Source organism: Lepidochelys kempii, chromosome 2 (assembly GCF_965140285.1).
Source record: "Lepidochelys kempii isolate rLepKem1 chromosome 2, rLepKem1.hap1, whole genome shotgun sequence".
NCBI classification, from domain to species: Eukaryota; Metazoa; Chordata; order Testudines; family Cheloniidae; genus Lepidochelys; species Lepidochelys kempii.
Window position 1 is genome coordinate 157,017,961 of NC_136381.1, and position 20,190 is coordinate 157,038,150.

Here is a 20,190-nt window from a genome sequence, read left to right on the forward strand (position 1 = left end):
ACCACACACATAAGTAACCGCTGCAGAGTTCCTTTGCACTTCCTGCCCCACAGAGGCTGAGGCCTGACCCCTGCAGAGCTGGAAGGCAGGGGATGCATGCAGAATGCCCCCTGTCTCTGCAGGGAGGCCAGGAGGGTGGGGTGGCAGCTGGTCAAGTCCAGTGAATAAAAGCCTGGCTACAGGACTAAGCAGAGTCACAGTGCTCTGGCTGCAATCTGAGCTTCATCCTAAGAGTGGGGGCCACTGTGCAGTTTGCCCAGGATTGCAGATGTCCATGGGCCCTGTTTGGGCGTGGAGGCTAGAACTGCTGAGGAGCAAAAGGTCTCCTGGAGCTGAACCTGCCTGGTGCCCAGATAAAGGCCCCAACTTCCAGCAAAGACTCTTCCACCATCGCTTAAAGTGGAGGGGGCAGGAAGGAGCATGCAAAAGATGACAGACCTAGCAAAAGAAATTTAAACTCAAGCTGGGTTGCTGAGGGGTGCACTGTAAGCACTGTTTTACCAAAGGTGCTGCTCCCAGGTTATGATAGAACCCCCACCCCTTCTTTCAGACAACTTTAAGCACTGTCCTCACCTCTCTACCCTACCCCCTGAGTCCCCCAGCCCTTTCACACATATACACCCCCTTTTCATTAATGGTACTGTTCTTTTTCTCTGAGAGCTACTCAAAGTATTTTGTGTTTTTCTTGATTTACATCTTGCGAAAGGAAAACAACGTGACCTTTGGCTTGTGTTCAGTGACCATCCAGATAAGAATTAGCAGGAACTCTGAATTTAAATGAGATGATTTAAAAAGTCAAGCCACTGCATGTAGTACAACCGCATACTGACACAGATCAATGCATCATGGATGAGATATTTAACTGTTTCCTTGTAATCCGAGTACTACAAAAGGCCAATTATAATAATGGCTGCTTCAATGTGCTGCTTCTTGTTGCACTGTCTAAAAACCTGAGATGTTTTCAAATGATATTATAATAAAATATTTTAGGCTTCTGTATGCATTTATTTTTCTATAGATTCTGGAAATGCATAAGGTAAGCCTATTAAGGCCTAAAATAAATATGCACAACAAGGACAAATTTTCATGTGGTATCTCAAACATAAATTTTTTTAGGAAGGTAGTATGTGAATCAGTCCAGTTTGGGAGCCATAGATCTACTCTGTCCTCATGTCTATCACTCGGCATTTCACACAGAGACCTCTAAACTGAACCCAGTGATGTATTAATTTTTTTTAATAAAAAAAGCATTTCAGTCATCAGGAGACTAAACTGTTGTGTGCCACAAGCAGAAGAGGAGAGACCAAGGTGCCACCAATGCCCAAGTTTTCTGTGAAGTCTTCTGCACAGTGGGAGGCATCAGTTAATGACAGGGAATTGCTTGATTGAGGGTGTACAGCGAAGTTGTCCAAGGTGCTCTACTAGGACCGGTATTTAATATATTAATGATTGGAATAGGGGCTTACATCTGCAATGACACAAAAGTTATTAGGTGCTTGTAGTGCCTGTTTACACTAGTATCTGAGTGCCTTCCAAAGTTAAAATAAATAAATACTGTACACCAAGGCGACTAACATCAGTCAAGCAAAGGTTTCTCTCCGTTCCATGCCATACTGGGAAAAGTTAAGTGGTAAATTAGTCAAGAACAGAGAGGATTGTGAGGAATTCCAGAACTTAACAATACTACACAATTGGGCAGCACAATGGCAGATGACATTCAATAGAGACAAATGCAAGGTAATACACATTTGAAAGAATAATTTGAGCTATTCATAAACATTGTTGTTTATATTAACTGTAATCATGCAGGAGAAGACCTAGGGTGGCTGTGGACAACCCAGTGTAAGGCAATCAGTTAAAATACCAAAAATTTAGGATGCATAAAGAATGGGTTAGAGAACAGTAAGAATATTACTGTTTATATACAATCAATAGTGTGGCACCACCTGGAATATGGGGCTAAGTTCTGGTCACTTAAAGAAAAGGAATACTTGTGGCACCTTAGAGACTAACCAATTTATTTGAGCATAAGCTTTCGTGAGCTACAGCTCACTACAGGACTCGGATGCATACTGTGGAAACTGCATACTGGTCACTGCATCTCAAAAAGAATATGAGAGAAGTAGGAGTCGTCCAAAAGTGACCAATGAAAAGGACTGTAGAAATGGGGAGGCTCCTGAAGGAAAGACTGAAAATAGCAGGACTATTCATTTTAGAGAGAAGACAAATACAAGGGAACCCAAGAGAGATGTACAATAATTAATGGTGTAGAGAAAGGCAATTGGAAGCATCTCAAATAAAACAAGGGGACATCAGATATAATTATAACACAACAAATTTTGAAGCATTTTTTAAAATCAAGCCCTAATTAACCTGGGGTTCTCACTACTGCATGATTTATTGAGGTCAAAATTTAGTAATACTCAAAAATGATTTATTGATATAGATAACAAGAAGACTTGTTTACTACACAGTTACATTAGAAGGATAAAAGGATATAAGCTTACATGCTTTAGGACACAAACCAACCACTATCTATCTGTCAGGAGTAGAAAGAAACTTATTTTAAGGGTCGGTTATTTCATATATTGTCCATTCTCAGATTTTGTATACCTTCTTTTGTATGTTCTAGTACACCTACTTTCAGGGACCCTAGAAAGACTAGTGTGCTGATGCAGTGTGGTAGTTCCTACGTTTCTAAAAGAGGATTTCTTCCGTCCTCCTTCCCTCAGAGCACAAAATAGTAGTCTCACAAAAATGTGTATTAATCAAAGCTCTGGTCTTATTATATTAGTCAAAGCTATGTGAAATTATTGTATCTCTCCACTATTCCATCTCCAGAATAGGGTACTTTTGGAGATGACAAGAGTAGGATCCTGGGATGCATAGACAGGGGAATCTCGAGTAGGAGTAGAGAGGTTATTTTATCCCTGTATTTGGTACTGGTGCAACCACTAGTGGAATACTGTGTCCAATTCTGGTGCCCACAATTTGTGAAGAATGTTGATAAACTGGAGAGGGTTCAGAGAAGAACCATAAGAATGATTAAAGCATTAGAAAACATGCCTTACAGTGATAAGACTCAAGAAGCAAAATCTATTTATCTTAAGAGAAGATTAAGAGGTAACTTGATTGCCATGTATAAGTACCTATGAGGGAAACCAATATTTAATAATGGACTCTTCAGTCTAACAGAGAAAGATGTAACACACTCCAATGGATGGAAGTTGAAGTTAGACCAATTCAGACTGGAAATAAGGTGTAAATTTTTAACAGTGAGAGTAATTAACCATTGGAACAATTTTACCAAAGGTCGTGGTGGGTTCTCCATTACTGGCATTTTTAAAATCAAAACTGGATGTTTTGCTAAAAGATCTGCTTTAGGAATTATTTGGGGGAAGTTCTATGGTCTGTGCTATACAGGAGGTCAGACTAGACTATCAGAATGGTCCCTTCTGGCCTTAGAAGCTAGGAATATGAATACCTCCACCACCATGAGAGATTCACTGGTACGGAAGCATCATTTATGGAAGCATCATACATTGGAGGCAACACCTCAACAAAAGACAATACATGGCAAAGTGCACATATTTCTGGGCTATGCATAGGCAATCCCAGCGCTGGGTAATAGAATAAATAGAATGTGCTATGCGTAATTCATATATGTGATAAAAGTCTCATTACAAGAAAGGAAAGGTTGAACTCACTGTTGTGCTCCACTGTTTAACTTCTTGCAAAGCTTCAGTGGCGGGACGCCATGCTTCTTCCTGTAGTCATTGTGGGCTTTTAAGACCTCTTCAGCAAATTGTTTGGAAGCTGAAATAATGCAAAATATTGGAAAGGTCTATCAAATACAGGCTTCATTAAAATCAGGAAAAGAAAACTTGAAATATATTGGGAAGCTGGTAGAGCACTCTGAATGAATCCAAAGAATACTGTGTGCGCTGTTCAGTGAAATAACAACAGAGCTGTACCACCCTAATTACCTATGAGCAGAATGAAATGAAGCCAGAAATATAGCAAGTGCTTTACATCTAAGAATTTCGAAAGGTGTTATATATATTTAAATACCTACCTATGACCTCAAGAGGGAGTTATGTGGGTTAATTGATTATTAATTGATCATTATTGATTAATGCCTGCAGAACACAGAACAATAAGGCTCTTTTACACCACGGTAGCAGTGTAAAGAGGTCTTAAAGTAAGCATAATTTAAGGCCCTTTTATACTGCTAGGTCATAAGTGTAACCTGAGTGTAAATCAGAATCAGGCCCTTTGAGATACTTTTTTGGAAGGACACTATATAAGTAGCATTATATTATGATGATGAATAAAAATAAAGGAGTTTTTTATACAGGACCATTCTACATATGTCAACCCCCCCTGTACAGATAGTCAAAAGACTATGTTAAGATATATGCAAATATTTTGAAGTATACATTGCATAAAGTCACTCTCCCCCCCACACCACTCCCCATCACCCAGTACTAGAAAAAAAATGTATGAGGAATTGAAAATACAAATCAGGGGTTAAAGACTGAAACAATCACCACAAATATTGAGAGGCGAGACAGGAAAGGATTGTTTTGTTTCTTGTAAAAATTTGCTTTTTCAAAAACTTTAAGATGTTTATTTTTATACCCTGGTAATCTTCACCTTTAAGACAGCAAACAAGGGGTGAATAAGTAGTGATATATGGTGTCACTGGAATAGTGAAGCAGGAGCAACTCACTTTGTTGACGGCAGTAAGAAGTTTGCAGAGACTGGAGTTTCCTAGATGCAATGAGCCAAAAAGCCATTAGGAAAGGTTTCAAAAAATGAACAAGGGAAATTTTGAGACATCATAGATTTACAACGGTTTTGCTGAATTTTTCCAAACTTCACAGAGAAACTATACTTTAGGATAAGCTGTGGTGTGTGAAGTTTCAGTTTCTTTTGGAGACGGTTTGGATTTGAAAAAGAAAAAAATATATATACAAACCTTAAATGGGAAGCTAGTTTCAACTTTAACTACTGCTGCTCTACAAGAGGACAATTCCCATTAGAATGTTAATTCCAACTCCCCAGTGATGCAGAATTGTTCACTATTATCCATTTAATTATGTTTTATCGAGTCTATTTTTAAATATCCTAAACAACAGGACTTCCAACTCTTCCCCTGTAAAATCATTTCCAGTTTATTTCACCTCCTGGTTGGGAAGTTTTTCCTGTTATTAACCTTATGTTTTCCTAAATTTCTTCTCAATACACTGCCTGCAGAGGCTGGGGAGCTGAGTGGGCCACTCCGAGCTCTGGGGGCCCCCACTGCCTGTGCGGGTTCGGAGCTCCAGGGTCCCCCCACCACCTGCAGGGGCCGGGAGCTTTGAAGGACCCAGGGTGGCTCGAAGCTCCTGGGTCCCTTGCCGCTCCGAGCTCTGGGGGCCCCACCGCCTGCGTTGGGCTGGGAGCGGGGGAGGGAGGCGGCCACCTGAAACAGCTCAGAGCTGTGGGGGCCCCTGCCGACCACATCGGCCAGGAGCTCTCAGAGGGCCCACACCACTGGCCGGGAGCTACTGGGGGCCCCTGCTGCCTGCGGCGGCCAGGAGCTACATCCCCGCTCCCGTGGCAGCTGGACGCTCCGAGGGGCCTGTGGCCACGGAGGGTGGCAGGAGAACCTGCAGCTCCTGGCTGACAGGGCTGAATTCATGGAGGTCGCTGGAAGTCATGGATTCCGTGTCTTCTGTGACCTCCATGGAAAAATTTTAGCCTTAGTTATGTACAGTAAAATGACAGGTGTACATTCGTCAGAAGACACTATGAATGAGTGTTGAGTGGCAGAACAGTGTGATTTGCACCAGTTTGACATTAAATAAACATTAAACTAATCCCTGAAATAAAGATTAACAACTTCCACTGAAGTCAATGTGACTTGTGTTCACTTATGCAGGTCTGAATTTGGCAATGGGAGTTTTCTGGGTGATGTAACTTTATTAAAAGAAACCAGCCTAGCATCCTCCCCTACATCTTCCTGTAAGATGTTTTTCCTTCCACTTGTATTCTGTACTCACTTTTCATACCTTTAAATGCCAAATTGGTGCCAGTTATACCACTTTTCCTCTTAAACTCACATACACCCATTTTCTGAACAATTTACGCCACCATTTTTGTTATCACTGAATTTGGCTCAGAGATTGCTTTAGGAGTTGCATCTGCATGCTCCAAGCTGCACTTGCCGGAATAAGAGCCATACTACTGCATGCAACAACTAATCAAATTCCACGATGACTGACTGATGTCATCTACAGTGGATTAGCACTTCTGTCCTGTATCAAACAGTGGAAAATCTTGGACAGCAAGGGAGAGAGCTTTTATTCAAATACAAATTGTGACAGATGCTTTTGAAACATGTGTTAGGATATAGATATGCAGGCCTATCTGTAAAGGCCTATACTTTAAAACTTTAGGTGTATTCTTATCACTTAGCTAGTTATAGAGGTACAAAACAAGAATCAAAATCACAGTCTACCTGTTTATAGGCCTTCTCTCACTATGATAGTCTAAGGCCATGTTCTTAGGCTAAGATCTTTGGCTAAGCAGCAGAGGCAGCCATAAGCTGGGAAGTGTATGGTCACATCCTCACATATCAAACTCGTCACATTGAAATAAGGCAATCTAGGGCTCTTAAAAAGGTGATCGGATCTATCACCTCCAGAGAAAGGGAAGAGCCTAGAAGATTTAAAGGAAACTTAGTTTGATAGCACCCTATCCGGCAAGAACTCACTTATCAATAGGTGGGATGTGAAATCCTCATTTCTTTGTTGTTCTATCACTGTAGTCCCTATTTCCCTATTGTTTGTCTGTATAATCTCTGTTTGGTTCTGTGATTGTTTCTGTCTGCTGTATAATTAATTTTGCTGGGTGTAAACTAAATAAGGTGGTGGGATATAATTGGTTAGATAATCATGTTACAATATGTTAGGATTGGTTAGTTAAATTTCAGTAAAATGATTGGTTAAGGTATAGCTCAGCCGAACTCAAGTTTTACTATATAGTCTACAGTCAATCAGGAAGTAAGGGGTGGAATGGGAACAAGGAATGGGGGTGGGGGAATTGGAATCATGTTTTGCTGAAGGGGGGGAATGGGAACAGGGACACAGGCAAGGCTCTGTGGTGTCAGAGCTGGGAAGGGGGACACTAAGGAAGGAAATTGGAATCATTGCTTGCTGGAAGTTTACCCCAATAAACATTGAATTGTTTGCACCTTCGGACTTCGGTTATTGTTGCTCTCTGTTCATGCGAGAAGGACCATGGAAGTAAGCGGGTGAAGGAATAAGCCCCCTAACAACATGGACTATTCAATGACTATTATATAAATGTTATATGTATCTTTGTGGGCTTGCAAGTGAGCATCCCTGGCTCAATGGGTAAGTTAAAAATGTTTCCTGCAGTAAATCAATGGATGACAGTTAATGAACATCCCCAATTCTGAAACAATGCAGATAAGTTTTTGAAATTACGTCTCCTTGCAGAAATAGCGTATATTGGTTTGACCTAGTTCAAGAAGCCTATGAATACAGAGGACCTGAAACTGTACACAGTGACAGCCCTGACCTGGGAGAGGGTCATTCACACTTGATCAAAGAGCTGACATGAGTCTGTGCCCATAGACAGGCCCTGTGAGAGGACCTGAAGTGCTTTAAAGCCTGCCAGGGTTTCCATATGAAAGATGGATGACCACCTGAAAAACCATGAGCTTATGAGCTGTTTATTGTTTTTTAAGATATGTTTGAGCTGAAATGTTTTTGTTCTAAAAAAATAGTATGCTACTTTATGAGAGCTGGTTGGTCACTGAATAACCTTGTCATTGCCTCTGAAGTGAGAGGTGCTGAGGTGATCACAGAATGACAGGTATGTAGTCATGTCTGGAGGGAGAGGATTGTGGGATCTTGCCCTGAGAAAGGTGACAGCTAAAGGCCTAAGACCTAATGAGATACACTCATGGGGACCATGGAGGTTTGGAAGTATAGTTAACTCAGGAACTGTGACACAAATATCTCCAATAACAGCAAGAGCAAAAGAGAAAAATACTAGCCAAAGAGTCCAGAGATTTACAAGATCATGTAAATAGTCACTCAACGTATTAGCAGAAACATAGCACTGAAAATTATTTTTGCACTCACATTTTGGCTTACAAAAGCAAATAAGTAACAGACACAGCTGACAATACCAACAATTTCCTCAAGGCTTAGCAAAGATTACTTAATTTTGCCTAGAGTTTCTCTGTCTCTTTCTCTGCTCTTTTCCCACTCCCACAAAAAAGCTACTATAGAACAACTATATAAATGAGCAATTATCCACCATGATCTCAGGGCCATGTGCTATTTTTGCTCCCCCCGTCCCACCCAAGGATCTGTGTGCTCTGATATGCAAGTAGAGACTCCAAACTGCCAAAAATCTTTTAGTTTGTTTTGGAAGGAATTCTAGTTTTCCATTTCAGTGACATGCCATTAACTGAGAAGCCAGACACTGAAAGTAAGAGTTAGTGAGAATTTCCAGGCTAAATTATGCCAGGAGCTCTCTTGGTCTTTGTTTGACCCAGGATCAGGGGATTAGAAAGGTGCTTCAGAGCCTTAGTAGAAGCTGTGCTGGTTTGTACATGTCATATTGTGTTCACCTATGATAGGTATTTTATAACTTACCTTTTATTAGTAAAGCTATGACTCTGAAATAAAAATGGGAATATCATAACACATAGTACAGATATAATTAAATGTACTGGGACAAACGTCCTACTCTGAAGCAAGACCAGCTACAGTAATCTTTATTTAATCATTTTATTCCCCTACAATAACAGCCCTTCTGTGGAGAAATACCTGAGATTTCTGATTTGGGTGAGAAGTTAAAAGTCCACAGCTATACCTATCCTGTGCCTCACTTTGTTCCACATGCCTAAGGTCCCAAAGGCCTCAGGATGGTCTTTATAGACTCTAAGGCCAGAAGGGACCATTGTGATCATCTAGTCTGACCTCCTGCACGTTGCAGGCCACAGAACCTCACTCATCCACTTCTGAAATAGACCCATAACCTCTGGATGAGTTACTAGTCCTCAGATCATGGTTTAAAGACTTCAAGTTACACAGAATCCACCATTTACAGTAGTTTAAACCTGCAAGTGACCAGTGCCCCATGCTGCAGAAGAAGGCAAAAAGCTCCCAGAGTCTCTGCCAATCTGATCTGGGGAGAAATTCCTTCCTAACCCCAAATATGGCAATCAGTTAGACCCTGAGCATTTGAGCAAGACCCATAAGGCAGATACCTGGGAAAGAATTATCTGTAGTAACTTAGAGCCCTCTCCATCTAGTACCACATGGCCGTTGGGGATTTTTGCTACTTTAATTATGAAACCTTTTGGAATGCTATCAAGGAGTTAAAATTTCATATTTCTTACTCCATTTTAATATTATAGAATTTCTCCTTCCCCTCATTTCAAAACTTTGAATTTTCCCACTGTTAAGGCTCCCCTCTTTCAAATAAAAGAAATAATTGCAATAATTATGGGAAACACAGAAGCAATAAAAAGTTATGTACGCACAGGGTGAAGGATGCTGTATTAGGAGAGCAAAGAGGCAACTCCATCTTTCCAGAAAATGGGAGGAGCATTCTTGTAACTTCCTGCACATGGCAGGAGTTAAGAAAAAATACCTCCTGGTGCGGTACCTCAAGTTCACAGAGAAAGTATTGCCAAAAGGCACTAGAGGTTTTGGGGTTATAGTTATACATGGACTGGAAGGGACGCAGTTTCCAGGAACACTGGGTTTTTTTTTTTTATGCTGGACTTTCTTGTGTGTGTGTTAGACCTGCTCAAAATAGCATTCATTTCAATCTATGAGATCCCTTTTGGTGAGGATTTTCCTTGATCTATTTTTGTATTTTTTTCCCCTCCCATCTTGCCTTTTCTTACACATTTCTCAACATGGGGGGGGGGCTATATTTTCAGTGAGGCTCATGTCTCTCAAGCTCTCATTAAAGTTAAGACAGAATCTCTTCTCATCACACTATTTCTCTCTACATTACACTGGCTATGCAATAGTATATGTGCCACATCACGTAACAAGGTCTTGCTGCTTGTCCATGGAGATTTATTGCTCCTTCTTTCCAGTTTCTAGATCACATTAAAATACGCTTAAAATACATTAAATAGTTTCCTAACTTTTTTTTACCACATAGACAATTGTTGTATTTGCCACAGGGACGGAAAATGTCCACACAACACTCTGTGAAGATGTGGTCCAATTTATTTCATTACAGTATTTGTATGACAGTAGGACCTAGAGACTCCAGCCAGGATTGGGCCCCATTTGGGCTAACCACTGTACAAACACATTCAGAAGCAGTCCATACCCTAAAGAGCTTTTTCTAATTATAAAATCATTTGTGAACCCCTCCATCACAGTAACAGCTGCATAAGACTCCAGAGTGATGGCACAGGTTATCTTCCAAGTTACCTTATCATACCATAATTTATTTGCGCAGTACACATGGCTGTGTGAACTGATCACACTGAAACCTGAGACCACATGAAAATTACATGGTTTCTATGGAAATCTAAAACTCATTCTGGTTCCTTGTCAGTGAACTTTAGAGATTTGTGTTGACCTCAGGCAGGCCCAAAACCTCTTCCTCCAAATGACTCATCCTGCTCCTTCCTTATTTTGATCTTCTGAGGGTTTGGGGGAGAATAGCAGCCTTTGGCCCTGTGCCCGCAAGGGCTGGGCGGGAGACACCAGTGAAAGGAGGACACTCAGGCCTAAGAATAGTAAACTACGCTTTATTGAAGGAAGGAAAGAAGAACTTACGCTCCAATCTGCGTGGAGAGCCCCTAGGACGCGCGGAGGGGCTGCAGGGGACTCTGGCCGTTCGGGACAGTTGACCAGGCAGGACTCCGCCAGGGGGGAGTCCTCTGCGGCGCTATATTCTCCGCGCTTATCTCGGGGTTACATGGGGTCAACAGCTGGTTACATTCTTATATGTTTGCTTTATGCTTATTATATAAACTAACTTGTTTACAGGCAAAACTATGCTGAGCTATGCAACAATATATTTTGGCAGGGTCTGTCAGAGAAAGTTAATTGAAACTGCCTGCATCCTCCGCTTACATCCAGTCACATAGTCCACCACTTAGCTCCTCGCCAATCTTCCACAACCTTGCCCCTACAGGCCCCCTCCCTCACCTCCATATTTCTTTAGGGGAGCAGCTACCTGACATCGGGCCCTTCCCTTGGGGAGGAGAGTGGGGAAAGGAAACTCAAGGGGGGAGGGGACACCAGTGTGCCATCCTCTAAATCCATGGGATGAATCTTTAAAAGGAGTTGGTAATCTACCTTGCACACTCACATCCCTGGATTTCTGCTGCACTATGAAACTAGAACTATGAAATACTCCTTCAGTCCCACTGCTAGCACTTATGTGACTTACCTCACTCTGGGGTCAGATATCACAGAACACTCTGGAACACGTGCACAACATAGACACAATAAAGCCCTGAAGGCTGGATTACTGCAATCGGGTGGTCTTTGTATGCATAAGGTCCTGTCAGCAGTTTTTGCACCAGATGCTATCTCTACTACTATGATGACCTTCCTGAAGGTGGGCACACTCTTAAGTCTGCATGGCACACATACAAAATAGCACACTCTCTCCCACCCAAACTTCTGATTCTCCAGTGTATATGAAGCAGTGATTATGTGCAATTCAAACCCACACAAGCAAAGGCAGAAACTACCACTGTATTAATAAATAAAATAATAATAATAACAATAATAATACCTCACATTCATATAGCATTTGTCATCACTAGATCTCAAAACAATGTACAAAGGAGATAAATATCATTACCTCCATTGTACAGACAGGCAAGCTAAAGCACAGTGTTGAAGTGACCTGTACAAGGTCACCTAGGAAACCAGTGGCATAGCTGGGAACAGAACACAGGTCTCAATCCTAGTCCAGTGCTCTGTCCACTTGGCAACACCGCCAGAAGACTCATTGCTTGGATGAATAACTTTCACCTAATTTTAGTAAAGGAAAAATGTTTGTGATGCCTTATTAACTTGTTGAAAAAAACCCAACGGTTTTCCTTTGGATTAGGAGAAAGCAACAAAGAGAGCATGTTTTGCAGTTCTACTTTATGAAGAACCTTGAGATAGAACTGCATACAAGTACAGTCTGTCTTGCTCTTTTAAATTGCTCGGATATGTTTGCTCTGAGCATTTTTCAGTTTTGAGCACAGGTGGGCTGCACTTAACCTTCAATAAACAGGAAGAATTGGAGATATGCCACAATCTACTGCAACATTGGTGAGTCTCATGTTTAAAGGGCAAGTGCTATGCAAAATTAGAGCCAAATTCTGCACTCTCTTACACACCATGCAGCTCCTTTGACTTCAGCAGGGTTACATGGAGTGCAAGACAGATTTTGGCCTAAAGCATTATTTGCTGGTTAGGAATACTGTATTTTGATTTTTTTTAAACATAGCATCTCGAATCCTTTGTTTGATTTAGGGCCTTTCCACACAAGGAACAGACTAAAAGCAGGTCTGTGTGTTTTTAACTGGATTAAGTAGCTTGATTTAAAAAAAGCACTTTTTTTAGTCTATCCCTTGTATAGAAAGAGCCTTAGATAATAAGAAGAGATAACATTTCTAAGATCAGCAATTGCCCTAATGGTCCTGAACATGGACATCCTGTTGCTAACAGACTAATTCATCATCTCCTGTCTATCCCCTCTGGTCTGGTAAAACATACAAACACAGAAAATGAATGATCATTTTGGTAGCCTGTGTGCATCAGGTTTCACAGAAAATGAATAGATGGGGTCTCCAGTGAACTTGTGATACTTTCCTTACGAGCGAGAACAAGGCAGTTGCAACAAGTGTCGAAAGACATTTTGTGTAACAGCTTCATAACAGGGACATGAATTTTAGCTCACTTTAAGATGTATCTCACTCTGCATAAAGAAATGGAAGGCATTTGAATATTTCCAGAAGTTGCATTTATCCCCCATTTCTTAAAGAGAAAAATGACATTTGCTTCTAAAGCTGTAACTGTGTTTAAAACAAATTCTGAAAAGTAATTTGTTTTTCTTTTGTAATCATTTGTATTCTTTTTGGATTTTATCAGTTATTTATTTGTTGTACTGGCTCAACTGGCAGTACAACCTAGGATACTCCTAGTGCTCACTCACTTCTCACGGATACAGTTATTTTGTTTTCAATTCTGACTCATATTTACAGAAGGCTATGTAAGAGGATATACAACAGTGGTTTTTAAACTGCGGGTTGGAGCCGGACCTGCTGCTGGCCCCTTCTGGGTCCGCGATGCCAGGACAGGCAGGAAGCCTGCCTTATCACCCCGCTGCGTGGCTGACCGGGAACCGCCAAAGGCAGTGCCGGGTTTACAATGGCGTCAGTGGCGCCATGGAGCCGGGCCCATGCTCATAAGGGGCCCCAGCCTGCTCCACTTGCACTGCGCCCCGAGACCCCACTGGTTCCCCCCGCCCACCAGTTGCTCCTCTTGGCCTGCCCACCACTTGGCCGAGGGCTTCTCTCTGACCCCTGGCCCCACCCCCCCACGCCACTCCCCCGCTCCTCTCTGCCCCCTGGCCAGACCCCAATGCATCTCCGGCTCCAGGAAGTCTCTGCTTCCTATCACCTGTGGGGCACCCAGACCTGAGCCACCTGGGACTGGTGCAGAAGCCCGGCCAGTCTCAGCCAGGTGGGGGTGGGGGGAACAATGTGGGGGGCTTGGCTGGGCCTCTCCAGGCAAGTGCGTTTTGAGGGAGCCCAGCCAGGGCCGGCTGATCACGTCACTCCCGAGGGGCCAGAGCGATTCCCCACCCCGGGACCAGCCCTGGCTATGCTGCTGTCTCAGCCTCCCAGCAGAGCAGGTGAGTGTGGCTGGGAGGCAGGGTGTGGGGGAGTGGGTCAAGTTGGGCTATTTCCTGCACAAATCCAGGTTCTCACATCCCCCCACCCCCATACACACACAAACTCACTCTCCTGCTGGTAATAGCTCATCCAAACTGACCACTCTTCAAGTTTAAATCCAAGTTAAACCAGAACATCTGGGGGGGGGGGTAGGAAAAAACAAGAGGAAACAGGCTACCTTGCAATAGCCCAACTTGATTGTCATGCACATTGTGTAAAGAGTTGTCACTTTGGATGGGCTATCACCAGCAGGAGAGTGAATTTGTGTGGGGGGGTGGACGGTGAGAAAACCTGGATTTGTGCTGGAAATGGCCCACCTGATGATCACTTTAGATAAGCTATTACCAGCAGGACAGTGGGGTGGGAGGAGGTATTGGTTCATATTCTCTGTGTATATATAAAGTCTGCTGCAGTTTCCACGATATGCATCTGATGAAGTGAGCTGTAGCTCACGAAAGCTTATGCTCTAATAAATTGGTTAGTCTCTAAGGTGCCACAAGTACTCCTTTTCTTTTTGCGAATACAGACTAACACGGCTGTTACTCTGAAAAATATCTACTGAGTCACTCCTTATTGAATCTCCCCTAATGTGATGTTATTTTATACCACATTAACAAGATTACTTCAAAGAGCAGTTAGTGACAGATCCCCGGGCCATCCCGTCTGCTCAGGAGTAGAAAACGCCCAAATTAAAAATGCCTTTCTTGGAGCCTGGAAAGTGGGCAGGGGGAGGGAGAGAAAGGCAGTGCCAGTTTTGCAATATTCTTCCACCCCTTCACTAGGGACCTTTAGAAGCTTATTTATGGGTTCTCAGCAAGGATCAGGCTCCTCAGAGCCTAGGGTGGGGTTGGCAACCAGCTCCTCTCTGAAACATCATTGCCAGCTGGCCCTACAGACATCCAAATGGGAGTTAAAGCTGCAGAGCCCCTGCACAGCTGCAGTGGATTCAGCTGTTAGGAATCTTGCTGAGTGGAGGTCAACAGCAACAGAGCAGCATAGAATTGCCAGCCCCTGGTGTGGTCATTTCTTGTCAAGAAGTATGTAGAGATTCTTTTCCTTTCAGATCCCCAGGATTCATGGAGTTGAAAGGCTGCCCCAAATACTGTCCCCAAAGGAATGATTTCCTGAAAACGTAGGTAAAATCTGGGGAGTTTCCTGACTGGTGTGTCCTCCAGTGGGTTATTTTCATGGGAGGGGATGTTCTAGTCCTGACGGGAGTATTGCTATCATGTTCAATGTTCTAAAATTACAAAGCGAGAAGGCAGTCTGACTGCTAGGCTAGGAATTTAGAAATATCGCTACTAGGGCTTGAAAAACCCACTCACCCACAGCAAATAGCAATCTTTGCATCAATTTCTGCAGAACCTCGGCTTACCTTTTTTTTTAAAAATGCCCTTAAAGTTTCAAACAAAATCTTCTAAACATATCCCATGTAGCGATATCTGTCCGCAGGCTCAGAGAGATGGTTCTACTACCCACACCACTGTTTGGGAGCAGGGTGAGAGCAACTGCCTCTGTAAGGGGGGAACCTGGCTGGCATTGCAGATAAGGCAGGGGTGCTCAAACTGGGGGTCGTGAGGTTATTACACAGGGGGTTGTGAGCTATCAGCCTTCACCCCAAATCCTGCTTTGCCTCCAGCATTTATAATAGTGTTAGATATATTTAAAACGTGTTTTTAATTTATAAGGGGGGTTGTACTCAGAGGCTTCCTGTGTGAAAGGGATCACCAGAACAAAACTTTGAGAACCACTGAGATTAGGTGCTCGGTAGGAGGGGCACAGCTGCTGCTGTTAGGAGTACGGTTCTTTGGCCAGCCTGTGACTCTGAACTGAGTGAATCATTGATTTCTTTTGGTTCCATGGGCAAACTGGAAAAACAAATTAATTTCAAACAGAAACAACTCTTTCGGTTTTTCTCAAAACAAAAAAAGTCATTTGAGTTGAAACGGAAAATTCGGAATGTCAAACAAACTGTCAAGTCAAATCTTCATTTCTTTCCTGAAATGTTGATTCAAAACATTTCAATATTTTCAAAACTTTTGTTTTCTGGCTGTTTTTCCAGGTTAAACTATTTGCCAAATTTGACTTGAATTCATAAACAGTTTGGGTGCCTCCACAAATGCATTTTTCGGTAAATGTACTCTTCATTGAAAAAAAATTTGTTCTATATAGCTCCTGGAGCAGAAAGCTCTGCTTGTATGGGGGGCCTCCTGCCAATACTGCCCCATCAAGGGCTGAGTAGGGGAATGGGGGGAAGCCTCCTGCCCCATCCTCTCACCAGAAGGTTGTGTGTGTAGGGCCAGCACAAATCAATTTGTTAAGGAGGTAAGGGCTGTTTAGCATTTACTTGTCCTAGGGAACTCATAAACTGATTTAGTTTGTAGCTGGTGAGGAGGTAGCATTAATTGAATGCTTTGGTATTTGGGATGAGAAATGTGATCTGTGGAGCACATTACATTTGCACAGGAGTTTGGATCTTTACCTAAAGGGCTTTACAAATATTAATTAAGCTTCACAACATTGAATATATACTAGGAATCAGTTCACCTATCACTGAAATGCAGCCACCTGTATGGAACACACAGTTATTTAAAGAGCAAAGACCACAGAATGGTTCAGGACAGGAAATGAAGAATACTACATCAAATTGAAATTGCACAGAGAAATTAGTCAGTGAATCTAATTGTCTAAGAGGGAACAGGGCCAGGACATAGGGCTCAACACCCCTACTCTTATTGTATGCCTGGAAGATTTTTAATGATAGATGGTCAGGATCTCCAGTGGTGCTGGAACAATTTGTATAGTGCAGGTACGGAGAGATTGAACCAAACTGTACGTCCTGTATGTGATGGAAACCACGTCAAGCCAGGGGTTGTAGCAGCACCTATGAGGACCTCACTTATATATCATATCTGAATGTACCCCCAGCAACACACACTGCCCACTGATAGCATGCTGGGTCACCCAGTGCTGATTCAAAAGGAGGAGGACCACCTATTAAGTAACCAAAGAAAATCCACTTCTGGGATGTATTTGTATAATGGTTATCTAAAAACTACACCCACAAGAACTGTCAAGATTGGCAAACTAAAAAAAACCAGTAAGAGACTGGAAGTAATTTCAGAAAAAAAGCCACAACTGACGCTCAATAATAAGTATCAGGGAAACATAATCGGTTATTTATTACAGAGATTAATCTCATCATCCACAGAATTACCAGTATTCAAACATGGACCATGTCCATGCCAAGATAAAAAGATTTTAATCAAATTGTAATTGGATTCCACCTATTTTGATTTCCACCACTTTTGCCCAATTAAACATAATCTTTATTGGTGTAGCACTGAGTTATTAATTTATCTGATGATTGTTGTTTTTATTCTACTACCATAAAAGTAACAAGGAGTCTGGTGGCACCTTAAAGACTAACAGATTTATTTGGACATAAGCTTTCGTGGGTAAAAAAGCACTTCTTCAGATGCATGGCCAAATAAATCAGTTAGTCTTTAAGGTGCTACCAGACTCCTTGTTGTTTTTGTGGATACAGACTAACTTGATAGCATAAAACTTGATAGCATAAAACTGTTATTCCAATCTAAAAATTGTATAGTTAAATTTGGAAGTGGTGAACCAGGATAGGTATTTAAATCACAAACATATTTACTAAGGACCTAATCCATTTGAAAATGTCTGTAGCCTTCAGAGCCATGTGACTACAAAGAGCACTCACTTGCTAGCCACGTAACATCTGACATAGAATGTATGTATCCTACTTCCCTCTGTTGGATGGATTAAGTCCTGCTCAGGTTTTTGCAATTGTCTCATCTTTTATGACCAGATTTTCTAAAGACCTCAGCACTCAACATGATAAGCTGTCTGAAAATCTGATCCTAATTATTGGTGCTGAGTGGTTTTGACGATATGGCACCTGGTATATGGTCTTCCAAGGATTAAAGGCACAATTCAACTCCCAATAAACAGATAAGGTCAAAAAGCCCTACCATAACTGACAGATAATGAAGATGTTTCTTGAGCTTAACTGGGAGAGGCCTGCATTTTTAAGAACTGAAAGTCCTCTGTTCTAGTTTCTAGGCCCTATATATGCCATTTATTGGTGACCATCCATTGTTTGTGTCAAAAGAAATGATTCAGCTTCACAGCGGTGAGAATATGTAAATAAGTTCCCCATTTTTCATGCCCAACTAGCCCCTTATTTTTCTCAGAACAGTCAATATCCCCATGTGAGCAAGAGAGTTACAAGTGTTCTAGTGGAGTAACTTCTCCTGTGTGTCCGCCAGGGGACGGCATGATTGAAGCCTGGCCTGGCCTGTGCTTAGACTATTTTTTTTTCAAGTTACCTATTTGTATTAGAGGAAACTTCTGTTCCACCATCTAAAAGCTATTTTACTGGAGTCAGAACTCCTCTTCTGCTATGTTTGGTTTTCAGTTCCTGTCAACTGTGTGTGTAGACAGAGCATTAATCTTTAAATTGCATAATGCCCTTCTTCCCCTTCTCTGAAATGCAGTTTCAGTGAGATAGTTTAGTATCTTTGCGGCATGAGCCCTTTCAAATTCTTCAGACTAACAGATATAAAATCAACTGGGTAAAACTCATATCCCCACATTAATAGACTCGACTGAACATAATAAGCAAATCTCCATCGGCTCCATAAATCTGATAACTAATACAAAGACATCATGCTGGCCCTAGGCCCAGTTCTGATCTCAGACACACTGGTGTAAAACAGGTGTATTTCCAGTGACTTCAGTGGAATTTGTTCTGATCTACACCAGCATTAGAGATATCAGAATCATATCCACAGACTTCAGCCGTGCAAAGAGGACAGCTGTGGAATGTCTAATGCAGCAGAGGGGGTAGATTTCATCCTCACAACAGGGAGGAGGATACACAGCTGTGAAACCTATGAACCCTGCAGAGCCAGAGACTATATTCTGCTGAATTGTAGCCAAAGGCTGATCCTAACAGTTTCCTGAATATGGTCATCTAGGCAAGAAATACTTAACTTAATTCAATAAGCGTATTTATAACTACATGATTTGCCTCAGTTATACGTAAGAGCCACACACCAACTGCAGTTTTAAAACTAAGGTGCTTATCATTATAAATATCCTGCTTCAAATACTGTATAGTTAGTCTAACTGCATACATAAAAGCAAAGCTACCTTAAATATTAAAGTCACCATATCTAATATGCAAAAAGGAGTATTTGTGGCACCTTAGAGACTAACCACAAGTACTCCTTTTCTTTTTGCGAATACAGACTAACACGGCTGTTACTCTGAAACCTGTCATATCTAATATGGTAACTGGTTTTGTCTTATACATTTTGTACAGTATTTTTAAATCTAATGAAAACATTCCTTTGTCACAAAACAAAGAAACTCCTGTTATTGTATGCATAAAAGCAATCAGCTTATACAAGACAAAGCCACTAACATTTTTGCAATTCTTAAACCACAAGGAAAGATTTTAGCATACAAGCTTTGTTTACATAATCTACAGATTAAGTATTCACAACAAGCTCCATATAAATATTCACCAACCTGACTTTCCCATGACCACGTTCTTGATTGTTACCTGAAGCTTCTGTTGACTTAGTTTCTCTTATAAGATTAAGATGTGTTTTGAGCTGACTGTAATTTCCTTGTAGAGCTCCAAGCCTGCAGAGACTGCCTGCAGAGCTGACAGTGCTAGAGTGCGCTCACAGCACAAAGAAAGTGTAACTACACCCATTTATGAGCCTGCCCATGCCTTATAAGGAATAAGGCAAATTCTTTTCTTAGCAAGATTCCAGCTTAGAGTTGGGGTTATTTATCTTCCACAGAAACCAAGCAGCTCAAAAACCACCATGTGCATCCACATACCAATTTAGTTTAGTAATAACAGACCATTGCTGATACACTAAGTTGTTACAAACAAAATACTAAACCATATGGGAACTGGCACAACAGGCTTCACAACAGTACAATAAAAAAGAAGTTAACTTACTTTAAATTGGGTGTGTCAATTTCATTAAGGTAAAAATAACTAGATATTTTAGAGTGTGACTGGGGCCCTGGGGGCATGGGTGGTGGGTATGGTAGGCAGGGGGAGGCTGTGCCTCCCCAAACAGCCTAGCATGGCCCCACCCACGCTCTGGCCCCAGGCCAGGCCCCCCATGCAGTGCCCAGTGCTCTGCCATGGCTGGCTTGTCTGCCTCCCACAC

The 20,190-nt window shown here is 41.9% G+C and overlaps 1 protein-coding gene across 2 annotated transcripts in view; it reads right to left on the bottom strand.

Annotated features, from left to right (window-relative positions):
* GLIPR2 (GLI pathogenesis related 2) overlaps positions 1-19,697 on the bottom strand; it is a 42,997-nt gene extending 23,300 nt beyond the window's left edge. For both annotated transcript variants that reach the window (XM_073332547.2, XM_073332545.2), the window contains exons 1-2: positions 19,529-19,697; positions 3,708-3,816 (exon numbers count right to left, since the gene is read on the bottom strand). In XM_073332547.2, coding sequence (XP_073188648.1) covers positions 3,708-3,816; positions 19,529-19,541 — 122 coding nt within the window. In that variant the 5' untranslated portion in view covers positions 19,542-19,697. The remainder of the gene's footprint in view (positions 1-3,707; positions 3,817-19,528) is intronic.
* Between the last annotated feature and the right edge of the window lie 493 nt (positions 19,698-20,190).